Source organism: Urocitellus parryii, chromosome 7 (assembly GCF_045843805.1).
Source record: "Urocitellus parryii isolate mUroPar1 chromosome 7, mUroPar1.hap1, whole genome shotgun sequence".
Taxonomy (NCBI): domain Eukaryota; kingdom Metazoa; phylum Chordata; class Mammalia; order Rodentia; family Sciuridae; genus Urocitellus; species Urocitellus parryii.
This window is the reverse complement of record NC_135537.1, coordinates 36,697,869-36,717,892: the sequence shown is the minus strand read 5'-3', so window position 1 is coordinate 36,717,892 and position 20,024 is coordinate 36,697,869. Positions and strand designations below refer to the sequence as shown.

The 20,024-nt window shown below is 35.2% G+C and overlaps 1 protein-coding gene across 1 annotated transcript in view; it reads left to right on the top strand.

The window, feature by feature from the left end:
- Positions 1-20,024, top strand: part of Vps13b (vacuolar protein sorting 13 homolog B) — a 720,349-nt gene that overhangs the window by 623,649 nt on the left and 76,676 nt on the right. The window contains exons 41-43 of the mRNA XM_077801386.1: positions 5,368-5,549; positions 6,631-6,980; positions 12,489-12,650. Coding sequence (XP_077657512.1) covers positions 5,368-5,549; positions 6,631-6,980; positions 12,489-12,650 — 694 coding nt within the window. The remainder of the gene's footprint in view (positions 1-5,367; positions 5,550-6,630; positions 6,981-12,488; positions 12,651-20,024) is intronic.

Here is a 20,024-nt window from a genome sequence, read left to right as displayed (position 1 = left end):
ACTTACTTCACTGCCTTCTTGCCTTCTAATCTGTGGGTACATTCCACTGATTAAACCTAAGGACAAGCAAGAGGACAAAATAGCTTGTTGATGCAGTGCAGAAAGGTCCTTCCTAAGGACAGAGAAGAATGTGGAGAAGGGTAGAAAGTAGATCTATATAGCAAACAGAAGATGCCCAGCAAGTACACATGGACTTAAGTGCAATTTACAGTTTCTTACCCAGTGACTAACTCTGGGAAAAATAGAAAGGAGAAGGAGTCACGATCCTGCTGTCAGACTTTGAGCCATGCTGCCCAGTTCCCTGGGTTTCCTATCAGGTGTCTTCTGATGAATCAGAACATCCTTTGTTTCCCCCTTTATATTCACTTCCAAATAACCAATTTCAGAAGTACTTATTTTGGCTGCTTAACATCACACAAATTATAGATATACACCATATATAACTGTATTAACCACAAATTTTTATGTATATATCCAGTTATACTTGATTATAAGTTGCTTGATGATAATGTTACACTCTGTTGATCTGTCTTTGGCATTTTATTGCCTGCATTGCATGGCTATCTTCCCACAACTTTAAAACATGTGAACACATGCCTTATAAGGACTTTCTATCACCACCCCAAAAATGCTGATTGATGATGGGAGTCATCTTGGAAAGAGAAATGACTTAGGGTGTGTGGTTCTTCCCTTATGTGATGAAAATTGAACATCTTGTAAGTTTTTTGAAGTGCTTTCATCTTTGGATATGACAAAAAGCAGGAAACGAGTTCAGTAGCATTAAGCACATTTACATGTACACTTTCTTCTTTCCCCTCCTACCCTCTTAAGATCCCATAAAAGAAGTCACTGTCCACTTATCTCCCATAATCATTGAGACAGTGACCCACATCTTTTGTATGGGAGGAGGAACTGGTTTCATTTCTAAAAGCACTGACCCTCACAAATACAGGCAATGGAAGAATCAGAGGGAGATCAATGATTGCTAAGTCCCTAAGTTTCTCTCTCCACCTTCTATGAGGTAATGACTGTGGCCTCCAGGTGCTTCCCCTCTATTCGGCTACTCAAATCTTCTTTTATATTCACCAAAATTGGGGGGGGGCAACTTTTCTATTTTAATCAAAATTTGAATGTTGTAAGCCATTTAGACATAAATCTTGACATTTGGAATTGCTTTAGACACCTATGTTTCTAGTCATACAATAATATATTCCAGGATATATCCAGAAAAGTTTTATTCTTTCCTAGGGCTAAACATGAATTTCTGCCTTTCTTCCTTGGCAGTTTTTCCCTCAAGTATACTCTTAAGGCCCTTGAATATTTCCTTTTAGTTAATAACCTAAGTCTATGCAGGAATCCTGCAGGGGTTTGGTTCTTTGCCACATAGTCTTTGATACACATTCCCTGAAGTACTTGGTGTCCCTCAGGTCTCATTTAAAGTTCTAGGCTGATAATACTAAGAATGTCTCTGTATCACATTGCTTATTCTAAGAATCTTGGGAGATATCTCTACATCTTGTGTGTGCATTCTCTATTCTTCTCTCTAGCTAAATTTAAAGGAACTCTTTACCTGAGGACCCATTTGAAGTTGATTTTCAAACTACAGAATACAATCCATTAGTGGGTTATGAGAGAATTTAGCAGATTGCAAATGAAATTTTTTAATAAAATAGGATAAAATAGAAAAAAAAGACATATGATTCCACTTACATGTGGTCCTGAGTAGTCCATTTTATAAAGACTGAATGTAAAATAGTGGTTGCTAGGGCTGGAGAGCAGGGAGAATGGGGAGTGATTGTTTAAGGGGGTATAGAGTTTCAGTTTGGGAAAATAAAATGTTCTAGAGATGGGTGATGATGATGGTTTCACAAAAATTAATGTGCTTAATGCCACTAACCACATACTTTAAAATGGTCCAAATGATAAATTTTATGATACAGTAACAATATAAAATATCAGTATGTGTCATCTTTTTGGAAAACTCCCCTCCCATTTTATATGTGTTTACAGTGTTTCAATAAAGGTGTATTTTTTATGTTGGGTAGGGTTAAGGCATTTGAGAAACTACAACTGTAAGGACCAGAGGGCATGTGTTATGGCAAGTACACACTTGCTCCCATGTCTTGTCATCTGTTTGTGACTCTCCCAGGATGAATAGAGCAGTGTTAATACAGTGAGCAGGAGAATGTTTATGTGAACCATTGTTGAGAGGCAGTGCCCATTGAGATAATTTTCAACAGTTATCCAGTATTGTACCTTATTTGGACAGCAAGGAGCAGGATTTTTTTCCTATTATTAAATGCTAGCCATTATGCTAAGTAATACACAGTGTCTCATTTAATACTCAAAAAATAAGTCTAGTTACTATACTCATTTTACAAATGGGAAAACTAACATTTAGCCCAATGAAATAACCTACCCAACATTAAGTACAGTACAAGTGATCGCAGGGCATATGTTTTGACACAGGTTCTCTCACCCTCGTCATTCTTTGTTGAGCTATTATGCTATATAGTAAAACCTAATGCCACAGGAGGATCCAGAAAGCAGCTCAGGTCTTCATCAGTTGTGTCACACCCCTGCTGTGTTGTAGGGGTTCATCTCAGATGGCACACAGGAGTGAATCTTTAGGGGATATGCCTGGGTCCTCACAGTGCCATTAAGGTAGATTCAATCTACATCTAAATGTAGGCCACCAGCATAGCTGATAAGGTGCCTTTGAGCTAAACTGAAGTTATATGTGGATAAAACTCCCAGCATTCAGAATGTTTCATTGCTGTAAAAAAAAAAATTGATTTTGCACTGAACTTACAATGGTTGAACAAACTCCTGGATCTTGAGCTCTATTACTAGAGGTCTTGCTTCTAGGAGCCATTTCCCACCATGTTAGAAGTCTTTGGCCTGAAATTGACCTGTTTTGAAAATCTTTTTGGAAAAAGGAAAGGGTTGGAATATAAATACCATAGGTTGAAATTTTTTGACTTTTTAAAACTTTCTTCTCTATTCTGCCTATTGTATATCTCATTAATGTACACTTGTGAGTGTTCAGAGTCCACTGTACCTAATGCAAGAAATTATAAAAATTTAGCTGTTATAAGTTTCTAGAAGGTCATAACTCATATTTATGACTATTTACTTCTTTTTCACTGAGATCTTTTCAATTCTTATGTAAAAGGTAAGCAGATAACATTTTAGCATGTAGTGGTAATCAAATTTATAGTATCAGAAACTTACAAATGAACTGATTCAAAGTACAGTTAAAGAACGTTCACTTTATATATTCCATGTTAATTTTATGTTTAAGAAATGTTTAATTTTGATATGTCTTAAGCCTAAATTTCTGAAATAGATTAACCTAGTAACCATTTTAGTCAGAATTTCAAGATTGAAGAGAGTATTGCTGATCACATGAGTATGATTTTATGATTTAGGAGTTACTATGTATACTTTAAAAATTTCTCTCTAATATTTCTTTCTAATATACTGACTATGTGTTTAATCTAGAAAAAAAGTGAAGAATTAAACAGTTTGTTTTAAAGAAGATTATGGCAGATACTCATGATATCTTCACAACCTTTTCTAATATGTTATAATATCTGCTGATCTCTACAGATTAAAAAAATAAACTTGGAAAATGTTGGGGTGCCAAAAATTGTAGTTGGCAAGAAAAATGCTTCAGATAAACACCTCAAATTGTGCACTTAATGTTTTAAAACTGATCTGTAGAACTCTTGCCTCTATTTTTAATAATATTTTGACTAACTTTGTACCCTATTTTTTACAACATCTTTAGTATAAGGGAAAGAGCTCAAATGTGTGAACAACTAATATAGTTTACTGTTTCTGAATAAATAAAAATTAATTTTACCTTGCCAAGGAAATCTTTTATTTGAAATTCCATAAAGTCCTAGAAATGTATTTAAATTAAATAGTGTGCCCATTTATAGATATTTTAAGAATATCTTAGCTGCATTTTTGTGTAGGTATTTAGTGAGTAACATATTGCCCCAGAGTTTGTATTTTCTTTGTGTGCAATGGAGATTTACTAGCATTGCAATAAATACCACCATATAACTAAAAACACTTTGAGGTTAAACAATTCAGTAAACACATTGGAATGCTTCTAGCTTTCATTTTCACCAACCTTTTTCATAACCATTTTCAAAACCCATCTGAAGATTCACACCTCAGAGAATCCATTGTGATTCATCCTATGCCATTTCGAGTTCCTCTTAGGTATCCACTCTGTCAGCACTTTGACTTTCCCATTTCCAGATGATGTTTTATAATGTTTGCAAACATCTATGAATTGGGTATCACCAGTTAGATTATGAATTCTTTGAAAAACCAAGAATGTATCTGACATAGTTCTCTCAAATATACTATAAATCACAGTGATGTTCTCTAGGCTCCTCATGGATTTGTAAGTCAGAACTATAGAGCAAATTCAATTGGAAAGGCAGGAATGGAGATCAGGAAAGGGGCAGCATCTATTTATTGATCCACAATTAACAGTATGCATCTTATTCTCCTCCTTCACTCTAATCCCCAGTTCTCATAGTCCCACTAGCACTAATGCAGTCTGTTCATGCTTCCCATGCACATACCAGGAGCTATCCTCTTGTGGATGCCTTCAATACTCATGTAGTCATACCTACTTGTATGAAATAATGTCAAGAGAATGAGCAAGTGAAGAGAGGACCCATGCAATATTGTCCATGGGACCCTCATTCTTTGGACATGGTCATAACTTTTTTGTTATCTAGTATAATATTCACTGGGTGTTCAATAAAGAGTACTGACTGACTCATGGGAAATTGAAGAAGTAGAGCAAAAGTGAAACATTCATGGTGGCACTGATAATACTGAGGGTTTTTTTAAACAATTTTTTTAGTTGTAGATTGGCACAATGCTTTTATTTTAGTTATTTATTTTAATGTGGTGCTGAGGATCAAACCCAGTGCCTCACACATGCTAGGCAAGTGCTGTACCACTGAGCCACAATCCCAGCCCAATAGATTTTGGAGAAGCAGAGTCATGCTTTGAATTGTGTTGGTCTTAAACTAATATGAGAACAAATTGTGCATAATTTTTATAAATGTATGGAGAATAAAATTAGGTTGGAGCTAGGTCATTATGACCTGAAGGAGTCCTTTGACAATATTCTCCCAACAATCCACATACGATAAGTCAACATGAACTTAATTATTTTTTAAACTAATTTATGTGAGTATATACAGAAGATTTGATGATAACATCTTGACTAGAATTTTTTGAGCCCACTTTAGGAATTCATATAGGAAAAACATATTTATATGATATTAGAAAATCTGTTATCAAACTTTTCCTATTACTTATTTCCTATAGCTCTGCAAGTGAATCTGGTTCTCAAAGCACTTGTGATCAGCTTGTAACTCCAACAGCCCTGGCCGCCTGTACCAGAGTTGACTCCTGTTTTACCCCGTGGTTTGTACCATCTCTTTGCATGTCCTTCCAGTTTGCTCACCTGGAGTTCCATCTCTGTCATCATCTTGATCAACTAGGCACAGGTACTTTTTCCTTTAACATCAGGACAACATTCACTTAATTCTCACCTCTGAAGTGCTCTTAAGATACAGTTCATTAATTTTGACCCAGATGACTTATTTCCAGGAAGTATGAAGTGAGTACTGGCAGTTATTCTGAAGTTGCTCTGGTACAAAAAGTATACCCCTTACTTTTAAACCAGCTTATACACCTGTAAGTTATCAATGGTATTGAGTTGACACACATTTTGGCATGCTTCCTAAGAGAATTTTCAAGAAATTTTTTTAAACAGCAGGTTTTAATATTAATTTAACATTAATAATTAATTTAATTATGATCTTTTTGACAGAAACACATCTGGTTTTGGTCTGTATCCTGAGCTATCGCATTAGTGGCAAATAAATTCCAACAGCACTTGATACTGCTTGAGTACCTTCTACAAATGGTGAACCCATTCTTAATTTAGTCTAAAGGAGTCACATTTCTATAAGTTTAGAAGGAAGATGATTTCCCCACATACCAAAAGTGGCTTTTATAAACTTTCTAATGTTACTTGGATAATCATTTCTAAAGCATTATATTCTGTACCAAATCTTTTTTAGTTAATACATTTTGATTTACATGTCAGTTAAAACATTTTGATTCCTGACATGTAATGGAAGAAGAGGGAGGAAATCAGATTAAAACCAAACATAGCTGCTGTTAAGCATCTTGCCTTTTCAGCAAAACTAAAGTTGAACCTGCTTCTGCTTTTTCTAACTGTGAGTCTTGTTTTTATTTTTGTTTTTGAGATCTGTTTGGTAGATACAGAAATGTATATAGTTTCCTCCTCTGTTTTATTCGTTGTTCTCTGCAGTCAAATTTTTTGTCTGTGTTAGTGAAAGTAACCTTTAGACAATATACATTAAGAGACCTAATTGAACAAAACAATTTTATTTTCAAATATGAAACAAAGTTCAAAGATTTTAATATCTTCAAGAGAATGTTTGAATTTATTAAATACTAAATTCATAGCCAAAAAGTGGGTAATTTTTACATCATTTCTTTATTTGTATAACTATTGACTTATCTTAATTCCTGGCTTTTTTGTTTCTTTCTCAACAGCTTCACCACAATACCTACAGCCATTCATTTCTGATAAAAATGTACCATCTGAACTAGAATATATGATTATTTCCTTCAGAGAACCACACATGTATTTTCGACAATGGAATAATGGTTCTATCTGCCAGGAGATCCGGTTCTCAGCTCAAGCAGACTGTAAACTTCTAGAATGCAGAAATGTTACAATGCAAAGTGTAGTAAAGCCTTTCAGCATCTTTGGACAAATTGCAGTTTCTAGTGATGCAGTGGGAAAGCTGCTTGACTGCACCTTGACAGTGGACTCCATATTTATAAACTTTGGACAGCATGTAGTTCATTCTCTAAACACTGCAGTACAAGCTTGGCAACAGGTATGCACATTCCAGAACAGTTTACAGTTTGGCTACATATGATCTTTTATTAGGTACTATATGTTATCACTTCTAATTATAAGATAAACACAAAAATGTTGGGCTGGGGATGTGGCTCAAGCCTGGCATGTGTGCGGCCCGGGTTCGATCCTCAGCACCACATACCAACAAAGATGTTGTGTCCGCTGAGAACTAAAAAATAAATATTAAAAATTCTCTCTCTCTCTCTCTCTCTCCTCTCTCACTCTCTCTTTAAAAAAAAAACACAAAAAATGTGAGAGAGTGAGGAATTTGATGTGCACCATAATATTTGGAGCCTTCTCTGTTTGGGCAAAATGATACATTTTTGTTGTTTTTGTTGTTTTGTTTTGTTTTTTTAACTTTCAAGAATATGAATTCTTTACACACACATCAGGGATCGTGCCCACATTTTTATGACGAATGTCCCACATCTGTGTGGAAATTAACATATTCCCAGAAATTTTCTCCAAGTACTCTGTGCCCTTATTTTGCTAAAGCTTCAACTTAGCCATGTACCAAAAATGAAAGAAGAACCTTTGTGAGCCTTCCTTATCATAGTGTTCCAGCTTCTTAAACAAAAGACAAGTGAGATGGCATCTGTGAGCACAGCACAGTTCTAGTCTTTTCCTCTACTATCTTTCTGGCCTATTGACTCACTAAATAAATCACTGGATAATGGATTTTGGGGACCCCTCAGAGACTCTTGGTTACTTCATTAATTTATTTATATCTATAATAAGAAATTATCCATATCAAATAGGGACAAAGTATATGTCTTTGCTAAATGACATTTTTAAAATGGGAAACTTGTTCATGTCTAACTAGCATGGAAGTAATTTCACAGAATGTTTAGCTGATAATATGTTCAGCAATTTAACAACAAATCATTTCTGCTTTCACAGATATATTGTATCTCCATCATGTTTGGTTGCTATGAAAAGTGAGACATTTCCCACATTTTATGTATGTTACAAACACTTGTGTGGAGCTGGCTCCCCAGAAGGAATGGTCCTTCCTCCTACCTTCTCTCTTGGAGGAACAGAGGCACTAAAGAGTGAGGGAAGGGGCTTTAGTTCTCTAACTCAAAAATTTTTATGGGAGTAAGTAAAAAGAATTGGGGAGGTGGATTTTTAGGGCAGTAAGAATTTTCATGAAAATAAATTTTATGAAAAATAATTTTTAAAAAGAATTTTTAGTCCTATAACTTCAGAATTTTTATGACAATTAAATTTTCTGGAAATAAAATTTAATGTTTTTCTTTATATGCATGAAGACCTATACAAGACTAAGGAATTAATTACCTAACGTGGTACTAAAATAGCAAAGGAAAAGAAGATAACACATCTGTTTTATATTTTAAAAATCTTTTTTAAGGGCATTCCATGGTTTTCTTGTTGCAAAGGACATGCATAAAATAAGAGCTAGTGTGATCTAAATCTTTGCAGCTGGTTCAAATAGCAGTGTGAAAAAAACCTCCATGGCTCCAATTCCTGTTATTTTGTCATATTTTGAACAATGCATTTAATAAAAAACAAACCTAGAAAATATAAAAGAGTCATTGATACAGCATTTAAACCCAGGATATTTTTGTCTTGGTATCAGAGCCATTATAAGAGGACTCATGTGTAGCAACTACTGCAAAATGGCTTTCAGAAATATCAGTTTCCTTCCAGGGAATATTCTCATAGACACAGCTATACATATAAATAAAATATGGTGCATAAATATTTAAATGTTTTAAACCACATCAGAGTGTGAATGACTGACTGGCTAACACAGTGCCTTGAAGGAATATTCTGAATTTTTTTGAGGAATTGTATATTTGATTAAGTAGAGCCATATGTCACGTAGCATATTGCTGACAGGTACATTCTATGAATAGTTGGTTCTGATTTATACAGGGATTTGGCAATGTTAACATGAGCCACAAGAGGATATACTTCTGTAATTGTTGCTGTAATTTTCTTGTTTCCTCCCATGTCAAGGGTACTTACCACCAAGTTTTAATGTGGTATGCTTCTAACCCTGTGTATTCTAAAGTAAATATGAAAGTGCACTACTTTGAAATTATAGAATGTTTGACATTGAAATGGGCTGATGGAGGTTTATTAAGTTCATTTTTTCTAAGATGGTCTCAATGTGGTTTACCCTCTTTGTAGGGAAGTTTAATTTCCAAAATTTGGGTTTTATTATGTATATAGTATTCACAGATAGTGCAATTATTGCCAAAGAGAAAAAATGAATTTAATAAGTAGGAAAAGTGATTTGAGTTCTCCACAATACTTTTTATCAGATTCATATCAGAGACTAGTCATTTTTACCCAGTATAGATGGATCAGAGAGTTAAAGAATGAAACAGTTTGGCCTTTTACCTTTAGGTCATGAATTCAAGATTAACAGAAACCTTCTTTAATGTTTGATTTCTCTGACTGTAGGTTTTTCTTCCTTTCTTCCTTCTTTCCTTCCTTCCTTTTTTTCTTTCTTTTTTCCTTTGTCTTATACATGATGACTGTTTAGTGAAACTTAATTAAATGACTCAAAATGCCATTGTGAGTTTGCTTTATATTTCTGTCACATTCCCAGATTTGAACAAAATAGCATTTGAAGGGATTACTCAAAACTCAAGATTATATTCATATATCTTCCTTTATACAAAACAGTATCTCTGCTTAATTTCAAATGCCTGTACAATATGCCATGAAACTTAAATATGAATAAGTCAACTTTTAACTATAAACCCTAGTGAACATTCTCAAGCTCAGCATATATGATATCACAGCAAATGTGAATGAATTCTTTTATAATACAGAATTTAAAACATTCCAAGACATGCTTAAACTTATTGCAGTTATAATGAACTCCACAGATGAAGGAGCAGTAAAGAAATAGTTCCCTGAGGACTTTGAGTATTCTTTAGAAAAATGTAAACAACCCCCTTGTGTTCTTTAATTTACATTTTTTCCTAAAACCCTCATCATTTATTAAAGGTCAGTTTTTAAAGATGAGGGAAGTAATACAATTTTTTTCTACTCAAGCTCCATCTGGTAACTTAACCTCTGTGTTGAGATTGATCCCAATTCATTATGAAAACTGAATTCTAATCTCAGGATGTGTAACTAAGTGAGAGATTGGAATCATATCCCTTCCTTCATGTTTGTACTCTTGGATGGAAAGGAGAGAAAAATGTTTATAAGGAGAGCAGTTTATGTTGATTATATAATACTAAATGGAAAAATCTCATCAAAACTAATTATACACTATGATTCCAGTTTGATTAGAGGTTTGTAGATAAATATATAAGATCAGATCAGATAGGATAGATTGGAACAGTAACCAGAATATTCAGAAGAGAAAAAAATTCCTTGAAGAAAATTCACCAAAATGTTAATAGCCTTATTGCTGATTGCAAAATTAAAGGGTTTTTTAAATTCATACTTTTTTGTCTTCTAATATGCTGAACATATAATTTTAAAAATTTAATCTATTTTTTGTATTTCCTAAGTGTCAATTGAGTACTTATGTATTAAACATTGTGCTGGGTACTAGCATTGAAGTTGTAAATAATACACATAGGGTTCCAGCTCTTTTATAGCATAGTCTAATTATGGAGACAATATTGAGCCCAGGATGGTGCAAATTAACAAGTGCTCTGAAAGGTGAATTAGAGTGTCATGTAGGTATAAAATAGAGAAACCTGGTCTGGTCAGGGGAGGATCTCAGAAGGCTCCTCTGAGGAAGTGACCTTTCAAGATAAACCTAAAAATTAGAAGCAAGTTAGTCAGGCAAGAGATAGGGGCAAAAAGATCCCAGCAGAGAGAAGGCAGTGAGGCAGAAAGCAGTTTGATATGTTGGATAAATTGAGAGGAGACCAGGGTAGTTTTGGGAAAATGGAAAAAAGACTGGTAGAGTTGGGGTATCCTGAACAAGCATCATCAGCAAATGGGAAGTAGTTCAAGTTGCAGACAGAGAGCCATGGGCAGGGCCCATGAGTGAGACTGGATGTCTAAAACCTGGTGGCAGGCAAGTTTTGAACTCATAGCTAATGATCAAGAGCTACAACAGAGAACATTATGGTAGAAACAGGTTGCTTAAAAGTACTTTGGTCTCAACCAGATTATTTTTGTCACTAATGTGACTTTCAAGCGGGTTTGGTGAAAATAGATGGATGATAGAGAGCTTAGAAGTCCTCAAGGGCCACCAGAAGAATAAGGCTTATTGGGGCCTCTTCTCCAGCTGCAGGAACAGTGCCCTGCCACCTACTTCAGGGACAATATGCATGACTAGGTGTGGATTCTGTTTCCCAAAATGACTGTTCCTTGAAGGAAGTTCTAGGTATGGTCTCCAACCTTGCTGGTTCCAGATACATTCATCCTTGGCTTCACACCACCCTGTTGCATAAATCACTGTGCTTCTGAATTCCAATCCCTTTGACTCTTCCTCACCTCAGTAAAGTGGTGAAGGGTGAAGCATGGCATTGTGGTGTTCATTAGAGCCACAGCCAGGAAATAGAGAGAAGCCAATTGGAGAAGCATCCGTTGCATAGTATCTCCCATCATCAGCAAATTGATAAGCTAATTATGATTTTTTCCTTATATTTTCAATTTACTTAACTATACTATTAGTTTACCAAAATATTTCCTGTTTTTTAAACCATACCCTAACCAGAATGATGAAAGTGTAATCACAGAAGTCCTCTATCACTGTGCCAGTGTTTTGCTGTAAAAGCAGCTGATGAAGCCCCCATTTAGGCAAAAAAGAGGTGTCAACACAGGAACATTTATTACTAATTTGCTGAAACTTAGCAGATTAATGAAGAATATTAACTGATGAATATTAGCTGAGGTACTGGAAACTGTTTTTTCAACTAACATTATTTCTCTTGAAAACTACAATTTGGCTTAAAATGACTCTGGAGTTGATCTGTTTTGTGTGTTCAGCCTCTTAACAATAGGGAGAAAGTTACGGTTTTCTTTATGTCTCTCCCTGAACAGATTTACACACATATCCACCCTCCCGCTTCAGGGATCTGGGGATGTATTACCTAAATGATCCTTACTTTCTGTAGGGTACAAACTGTGGCTTTGCTAATTGGTCTTGATTGTTGAGTTTAGAAGGCTGGGGACATGGTAATTCTAGCCGCTAGTATACTTCTCAGAAACGTGCACTCCCCAGTCCAGCACTCTTTGTAGCATGTTAATACATTTTGAGAAATGTTAAAAGGGATCTCATTGTTCTTTTACTCTTCTGTGTGTATGATTTATTTTGTAGGAATATAAATCAAAACACATTCTTGGAACATTTATGATCTCTTTAAGATTTTTGTGTGTGTGCTTATCCTGGAAGTATAGAATATTTTGTATACCAGAGCTAATGACAACAGATCCTTAGGGTTTCTGTGTTATAACAATTTGGCCACTGGGCAGACAGCTGCCAAACATCTTGCAATTAATCTGATACACGTTGGCTTTCATATTCTTTTTCTTTCAGAACAAATGCCCTGAGGTAGAGGAGTTGGTCTTCAGCCATTTTGTGATCTGTAATGACACACAGGAGACACTGCGGTTTGGCCAGGTGGATACTGACGAAAATATTCTGCTGGCGAGTCTCCACAGTCACCAGTACAGCTGGCGCTCTCACAAATCCCCACAGGTATTTGAGAAACAGCCTTACAAACACAGCAATTGTTAAGGCTGAAGATTCATTTATTTTGCATTTGTGTGCCTGTGTCTAGCTATTTCCTTATTTAAATCTCCCAAAGAACCACACAGGTTATCTACATCTGATGGAAACCCAGAATGTTTAGAGGTAGGGCCTAGTATATCCTAGTACAGGCTTCTCCTGGAATGGAGCATTTTCCTTTTGAGCAAGGGTACTGATGGGGCAGCAGGGTTGTAGTGGTTAAAAGATGGGACTGTAGAGCCAAAGCATGTGGGTCTGCATCCTGGTTCTGCAGAACCTTGCTCTGTTTTCTCTGCTTCATTTACTTATACGTAGAATGGAAATAAAAAACAATACCTGTTCCAGAGTGTTGTGAGGACTAAATAGCTAATATGTAAAGCACTAGACTAGTGTTTGGTATACAGTAAGCATTATATGTTGAGCACTATCATTCATTCATTTATTCAGATTTTTTCTGTGTGCTTACTCTATACCAGGCACATGCTAGGCACTGGGTATACAAAGACATGGAAGTCACAGTCTGTGCTCTCTAAGGACAGCTCAAAATCTGTATGCGATGAGCACAATGACAAACTGCCCAAGGGAGCACCAAGAAGAGACATATCAAAGGATGCCTATTTTCCAATAGTATAATTCCATTTTCCTGTCACTTTAGATGGGAATAATTAGAGACGTGCCCTACAGGGATAATACAAGGATGAATTAAATATAAAGTTGTGGTCTTAAATGAGTAAAAGAAATCCTAAGAAGTACTCTGAAGAATAATGTATTTCTAAAACTCTGAGTAATAACTGTCTGCTTATGATTAAAAGAAAGTCATTAGATTAGAGAACAAGTTTCCCATCTGGTCTATAGGCCAGCTTGAGAATATGTTATACCCTCAGGCTACATCTTTATTTTTCCCCCAGTAGCTAGATTCTGATTTCTTGTTTCATTCATCAGATTGCCACACTGTTATAAAATTTAGAGAAGTAGATATAAGGTAATATTTCTTATTTAAATATATTTAATTCAAATTGATCTGACAGGACATTAAAACTATATAAATCTTTTTTAACAAAAGTTCTTGCAAGAACGTGTCACAAAATATGATAGTGCACTCATATTTTCAGTGTGGTCACATGCCTTTTTTTTTTTTCTAATCTTTCTTCTTGAGAAATGTCCATGTTAGAGAGTTTTTAAGTTGTTTGCGTCTTGGAACATAGCTAAAGGACATCGTGTTTATTTCAAAATTAAGCTTCTTTTTGTTATTTTTTTCCTATTGATTGCAAAAGTGAAAGAACACAGTTGGGGGGAAAAATCCACACATCTATAATCCCCTATTACACTTCCTGTATAGCCTTTTAGATCTAATAAAGATTTCCATGGTAATTGCATTCCCAGCAATTAACTATTGTTAGTAGCAGGAAAGAAGCCTCTGAGGAGCTGCAGTAATGTGTGACTGTACACCATACCTGTAGCCACTTTGCCCGTGTACACACAGCTAACTGCAGGCCTCAGCCAACAGAAACCAAAGCAGAAGAAACTTAACCTTGCTCATGGCCATGTGAAGATGCATAACTAGCATTGCCCTCCATGACCCTCAAGATTCCCTGGACACTGGATCCAGGACGGAAAGGATGATCACAAGAACAGCTGACTTGGGATTGTGGAGACATACAGTTTCTGGGTGGGGAGAGGTCAGTGGGCGAAAAAAATGAACAATCACTGTCAGCCACTATATCTTTCATATTTATGCCCTTTTCCACATTTTCAAGACTTTTGTATCTATTGCTGGTTTTCACAATATTCCTGTTGTTTGTATTATTTATTACACATATTTTTAGACAGGAAGACATATCTCTTGATTCTCCATATACCTGGTGTCATTTCCACAGCATTGTCTCATTCCCCTGGTTTTGGACAGCATGATTCATGTGTTAGCAAATCTTAAGGTTTAAGATAAGGGCTGAGCAATCTGATAGAATAGACTATGCAAGTCTAAAGCTAGACTGAAGCAGGATTCTTAGTCCAAGTAAATATTTAACTGTATTACCAAAACTGCATTACTTGCAAAGTCTTAGTTGTATTACCAAAAACAATAAGAACCTTTTTTTAAAATACATTTTTTAGATGTTGATGGACCTTTATTTATTCATTTATTTATATGTTGTGCTGAGAAATGAACTTAGTACCTCACACGTCCTAAGCAAGCACTCTATCACTGAGCCACAACCCCAGCCCAACAATAAGAACCTTTTAATGACAAATAGGAAACATAGACGGTATCAGTTAAACTTTTGTTTTTCTTTTGAAGTTGTAACTGCATACTCCATATTCAAATTTTTGAGATGAGCTTCAGTCACTATAATTCTCTTTCAGTTAAAATTAAATTTACAGAAAACTACTAACTGTGTGTGCTGAAGTAAGTGTATTTTAAGATCCTCTGAAGCCAGCAGTCTTAATAGGCCCAGAGGGTCTTCATGGAATTCCTTACATTCACAGTTGCAACTTCTGCTTGTTCTAATGAGAGGTTATATCTGAGGATCAGAAAAACTAGCCACTTAGCTTCAAACTGCACCTGGAGCTAGTCAGAGATGCACAAGTGAGCAAAATGTTCCTTTTTCCAGACTCCTAGTCATATCCTGCATTGCCCAGCAAGCTTGGTTTTAGGAACATTTGTGTCTGAATGTTTATGCTGCCTTGGGTGTTAGTCAATTCATAGTCTCAGGGAGAATTTCTAAAGTTCATAGAAGTTAACTCCACTAAACAATGTAGCTTATATTGCAGAGATCAAGAAAGTGGCAATGACACCTGGAAAGGTTTTAAAGAGGTCAAGATATCTTAGAACCACACAGGAGGTTGCTAACAACATTAAGTCCCAGTAGGGTGGGAAGAAACATGGACACAACCAATTCCAGAAACCCGAAGCTGAGAAACGTTTTAGAATTGAGAAGTCATAAACTCTCCTTATAGTTTCTAACACATGCTTTGAGGCAGAGTCACTTAAAATGCTGGATATCCTACAACAATTTCTTGCCTAAATAAACAAAGGAAGAACAAAACTATTTCCTAGGGAATAATTGACCATGTTCAGCTGCACAGAATCATAGATGCCACCACAAAGGGCCCTTAAACATCGCAGTTCAGTAGACTTCAGATCAGGTTGAATGAAAACAACCAGGCAAGGGTTTGTCTTCAAAGAAGTGCTTTGCGTTGTACAGAGCTGAACTTAAGCACTGAAGTGTGAGTTTATGGAATCTCTTCCCACAATATGAGCAGTGTATGCAGCAGAGTTGAGGGAAGCTTTGCTTAATTTAGCCAAACTGGATACAATGGCACCTTTACCAACTAGTAGGGTTTGTGTATAGGCTGCTACAATTAGCCTTTTCTGGCTGATAGAGAACACTGTTGGTTGACCAAACTGTGGGGGATAGGAATGTCTCTGCTTTGTGTGTAAGGATTTACATATGCTTTTTGTCCTCAAATATACATGCTTTCTGAATTATGCACATATTTTCCAGAATTGCAGAATTCCAGTTACCAATGACTTAATTTTAGTAATTAAATCATCCAATAGGTGGAAATAGGCTCTAGCTACATCTATAGAAAGTAATAAAAATATTTCTCCAAAATTACTATTAAAAAGCAGCTTTATAAGTTGATGAAAACAGCAAATTTAAAAATGCAAATGTAACAAGGTAAGAATTAATTTTGATGAGCAGCAGAGCATCTTAGGAAAATACTTTAAACAGACATAATAGGAGAAATATAAATCCTACATGGCTTTAAGCAGAGATTGGCAAGCATTTTCTTTAGACAGCCAGAAAGTGAATATTTTAAGTTTAAAAGTCTTACAGTCTCCATCACAGAGCTACTCAACTCTGAAGCACCCACAGGGTGATGCATAAGTGAATGAATGTGGCTGTGTTCCAATGGAAGTTGGTTGTGGACAAAGTCAATTTTTAATTTCACATTATTTTCATACATTATGAAATCTTTTGATTTTTTTTCAGCCCTTAAAAATGTAAAAACCAGGGCTGGGGTTATAGCTTAGTGGTAGAGTACGAGCCTGGCATGTGTGGATTCGATCCTCAGCACCATATAAAAATAAATAAATAAGATGGAGGTATGTGTCCATCTACAGCCCCCCCCCCAAATTTTTTTAAATGTAAAAACCATTCTTGGCACACATGCCGCCAAATTTGGCCCAAGTATGCCAATCTTTGTTTTCAGGTCTCTCAGTTGATAAAATTCAATAGATGAAAGATTTGATTTAAAGTTATTTTCATTCTGACCTAAATGCTATTCCTCACTTAAAAGTTTGGTAATTAGTTTCAGAAACTGAGACAGATAATAAATTAAATCTCTTAATATATATGTATATGTGTGTGTTAATATAAACATAAAATATTTTCAATATTTTTCATATTAACTGTAAAATATTTTTGTGTTTTATCTGTTCCGGGTCTAATCAGCAGATAAACAGAAAGCTCTCTTTGTTTTTTTGAATGTAAAAATATTTTAAAGTGACATCTATCTAAAAAAGAAAGCAACAGGTTTTGAGTATAGGCCTATCTTATGGTGATTCCAGCCACTTGGCAATTTTATTAACTAGACTGCAATTTATGTTCAGTTACCACTTTTTCCAAATCCATTCATGTAATGCATGTATGCACATGAATCTGAAGAAAGAGATAAATTGTTGTCACCATCACAATTTAAAAACTTTAAAAAAGTAGACTAAAGGATGAGGAAAGTCTGTGTTAGCAGAACTGATACATTTTTCAAGCATTCTCATGTGCCTATATACCAGTTAGTTTGTTTGAAAAGGGCCAATGAGTTGACACATACTGAATATGCAAAAGGACTTGGTACTTCCTTTTTAGAAAGCAATTGTGTAAGAAGTTTCGGAGATTTAAAAATGATTATAGATTTTAACCCAGTCAGTCTCCTACCTAGTAATCTATCCTCAGACAATCATGCTAAATGAAATAAACCAGTTTCAAAAAAACCATAGAACACATCTTTTCGATGATATGTGGAAGCTAACCCACAATATAGGGTAGAAGGGAAGAATAGATATTCAGTAGATTAGACAAAGGGGAATGAAGGGAAGGGTAGGGGAATGGGAAAAGGAAAGAGAATGGAATGAATCTGAAATTATTTTCTATATACTTATATGAATACACCACATTGAATCCCTCCATCATGTACATCCATAAGAATGGGGTCCTAACTGGAATAAGATACATTCCATGCTGGTACAATTATATAAAAATGAATTCTGCTGTCATGTATAACTAAAAAAGCAATACATAAGAAATAAAAAGATAAAATTCAATCTAATTCATTTATTTACAAAAAAGTTTATCACAATTTTTTATAGTAGAAAAATTTTAAATACCAAAATATCCACTCTTAAGGAAATAAGTAAAATCTTATAAGTCTATAAAGTGATCTATTATGGGACCTTTCAATTTCTAGAAAGGGGAAACAATGCCCTATCATATAAATCAAAAAAGCAGACTATAAAATTCTGTATATACAATTTGATCTTCACAACGTAAAAGCAAATGCACAAATTCACAATAGCTAGACTATGGAACCAACCTAGGTGTCCCTCAATAGATGAATGGATAAAGAAAATGTTGTATATATATATATACTCAATGGAATATTCAGCTTTAAAGAAGAGTGAAATTATGGCATTTGCCAGTAAATGGTTGGAGTTGGAGAATATCATGCTAAACGAAATAAGCCAATCCCACAAAACCAAAGGCACAATGTTTTCTTTAATATGCAGATGCTAATTCACAATTAGGTAGAGGGAAGTGATGGGAGAGGAGGGGAGGGGATGTGGGAATAGGAAAGATAGTAGAAGGAAATAGACATTGTTACTATATGTATATATGTGACTACATGACCAATATGATTCTGCAACATGTACACTCAGAAAAATGAGAAATTATATCCCATCTATGTATGATATATCAAAGTACATAAGTGCATTCTACTGTCATGTATAACTAATTAAGACAAATTTTTAAAAAAACAGCAAATGCACAGAAAAATACTGGAAAGAGATGTTAGAATATTATCCATGGTTTCCTCTGTGTGGTGGATTAAGGTGATATTTTTCAATTTTATAACATTTCAACATTTTAACATTATAACATTTTCAACATTTTAATAATGAATGTACACAAATTATTAAATCAAAAAATGTTTTAAAAAATCAAAAAAATGTTAAAACCCCTAAAAAAATTACATACAGTTGGGTGCAGTGGCACACACTTATAATCCAAGCAGTTCAGGAGGCTGAGACAGTAAGATAAAGCCAGCCCCAGCAACTTAATGAGGCCCTAAGCAACTCACAAGACCCTTTCTCTAAATAAAATATAAAAAAGGGCTGGGGATGTTGCTCAGTGGTTAAGTGCCCCTGGATTCAATCCCTGGTACCCCCCCCCAAAAAAAATACAAACTAAAAGACAAGAATTTGAGATGTTAACAAAAAATAGTGGCAAGTATAATGATACATCAATAATGGTTATTTTTATTATTTCTTATATGAACGGTTGCAGCAGTTTTTCTCAGTTACATTGTTTTTTTTAAAAAAATTTTGTAGTTGAAAGACAGACATACTGCCTTTATTTTGTTTGTTTACTTTTATGTGGTGCTGAGGATTGAACCCAGAGCCTCACACTGCTAGGCAAGTGCTCTACCACTGAGCTACAACACTAGCCCCTGAGTTTCTTTCTTAATTACAGTTTTGCCTACTGCAAGTAATTTTCCTAAATACTTTGATTATTATTCTTCCCTGTCGGAAAATCTTCACAGGCTTCCTCACAAATATTAGGTAATATCTTGATCTCTGGTGTCCAGAGCCTAGCTCAGTCTCCTCACAGGCCTTCCTGTGATTTCTCTCTAGCAGCATTGTAAAGTTTACTTCCCTCCCATTCATTTCTAAATTAGTAAATTTTAGTTTATTATGATCCATTATGTGAATTAAGTATGTATTCTTCTAAGTAATGTACTGCCTATTGAGGGAGCCAGAAAAGTCATTATCAACATGATCAGTGTCTGTTAGGATAATATCAGTGCAGCAGTTCAGGAGAGGGAGAAATGCTGGGTGGTTAATTAAAACACTAGCCATAGGAGGGGAAAAAAACAGAATCAGGAAGTAAAATCATTTACATCTCAACTCAGACAAAGTCTTACTTGGAATGTAAGAATGCTCCCAAATATGACAAGAGGATGAGAATGGGTCAATGCTTCCTATAAGAAAGGATACTGGTATTAAATTTAATGTTTAAATAAAAGGTAGACAGGCCACTGAAGTGAGAGCAGAGGTGTGGTATTCCA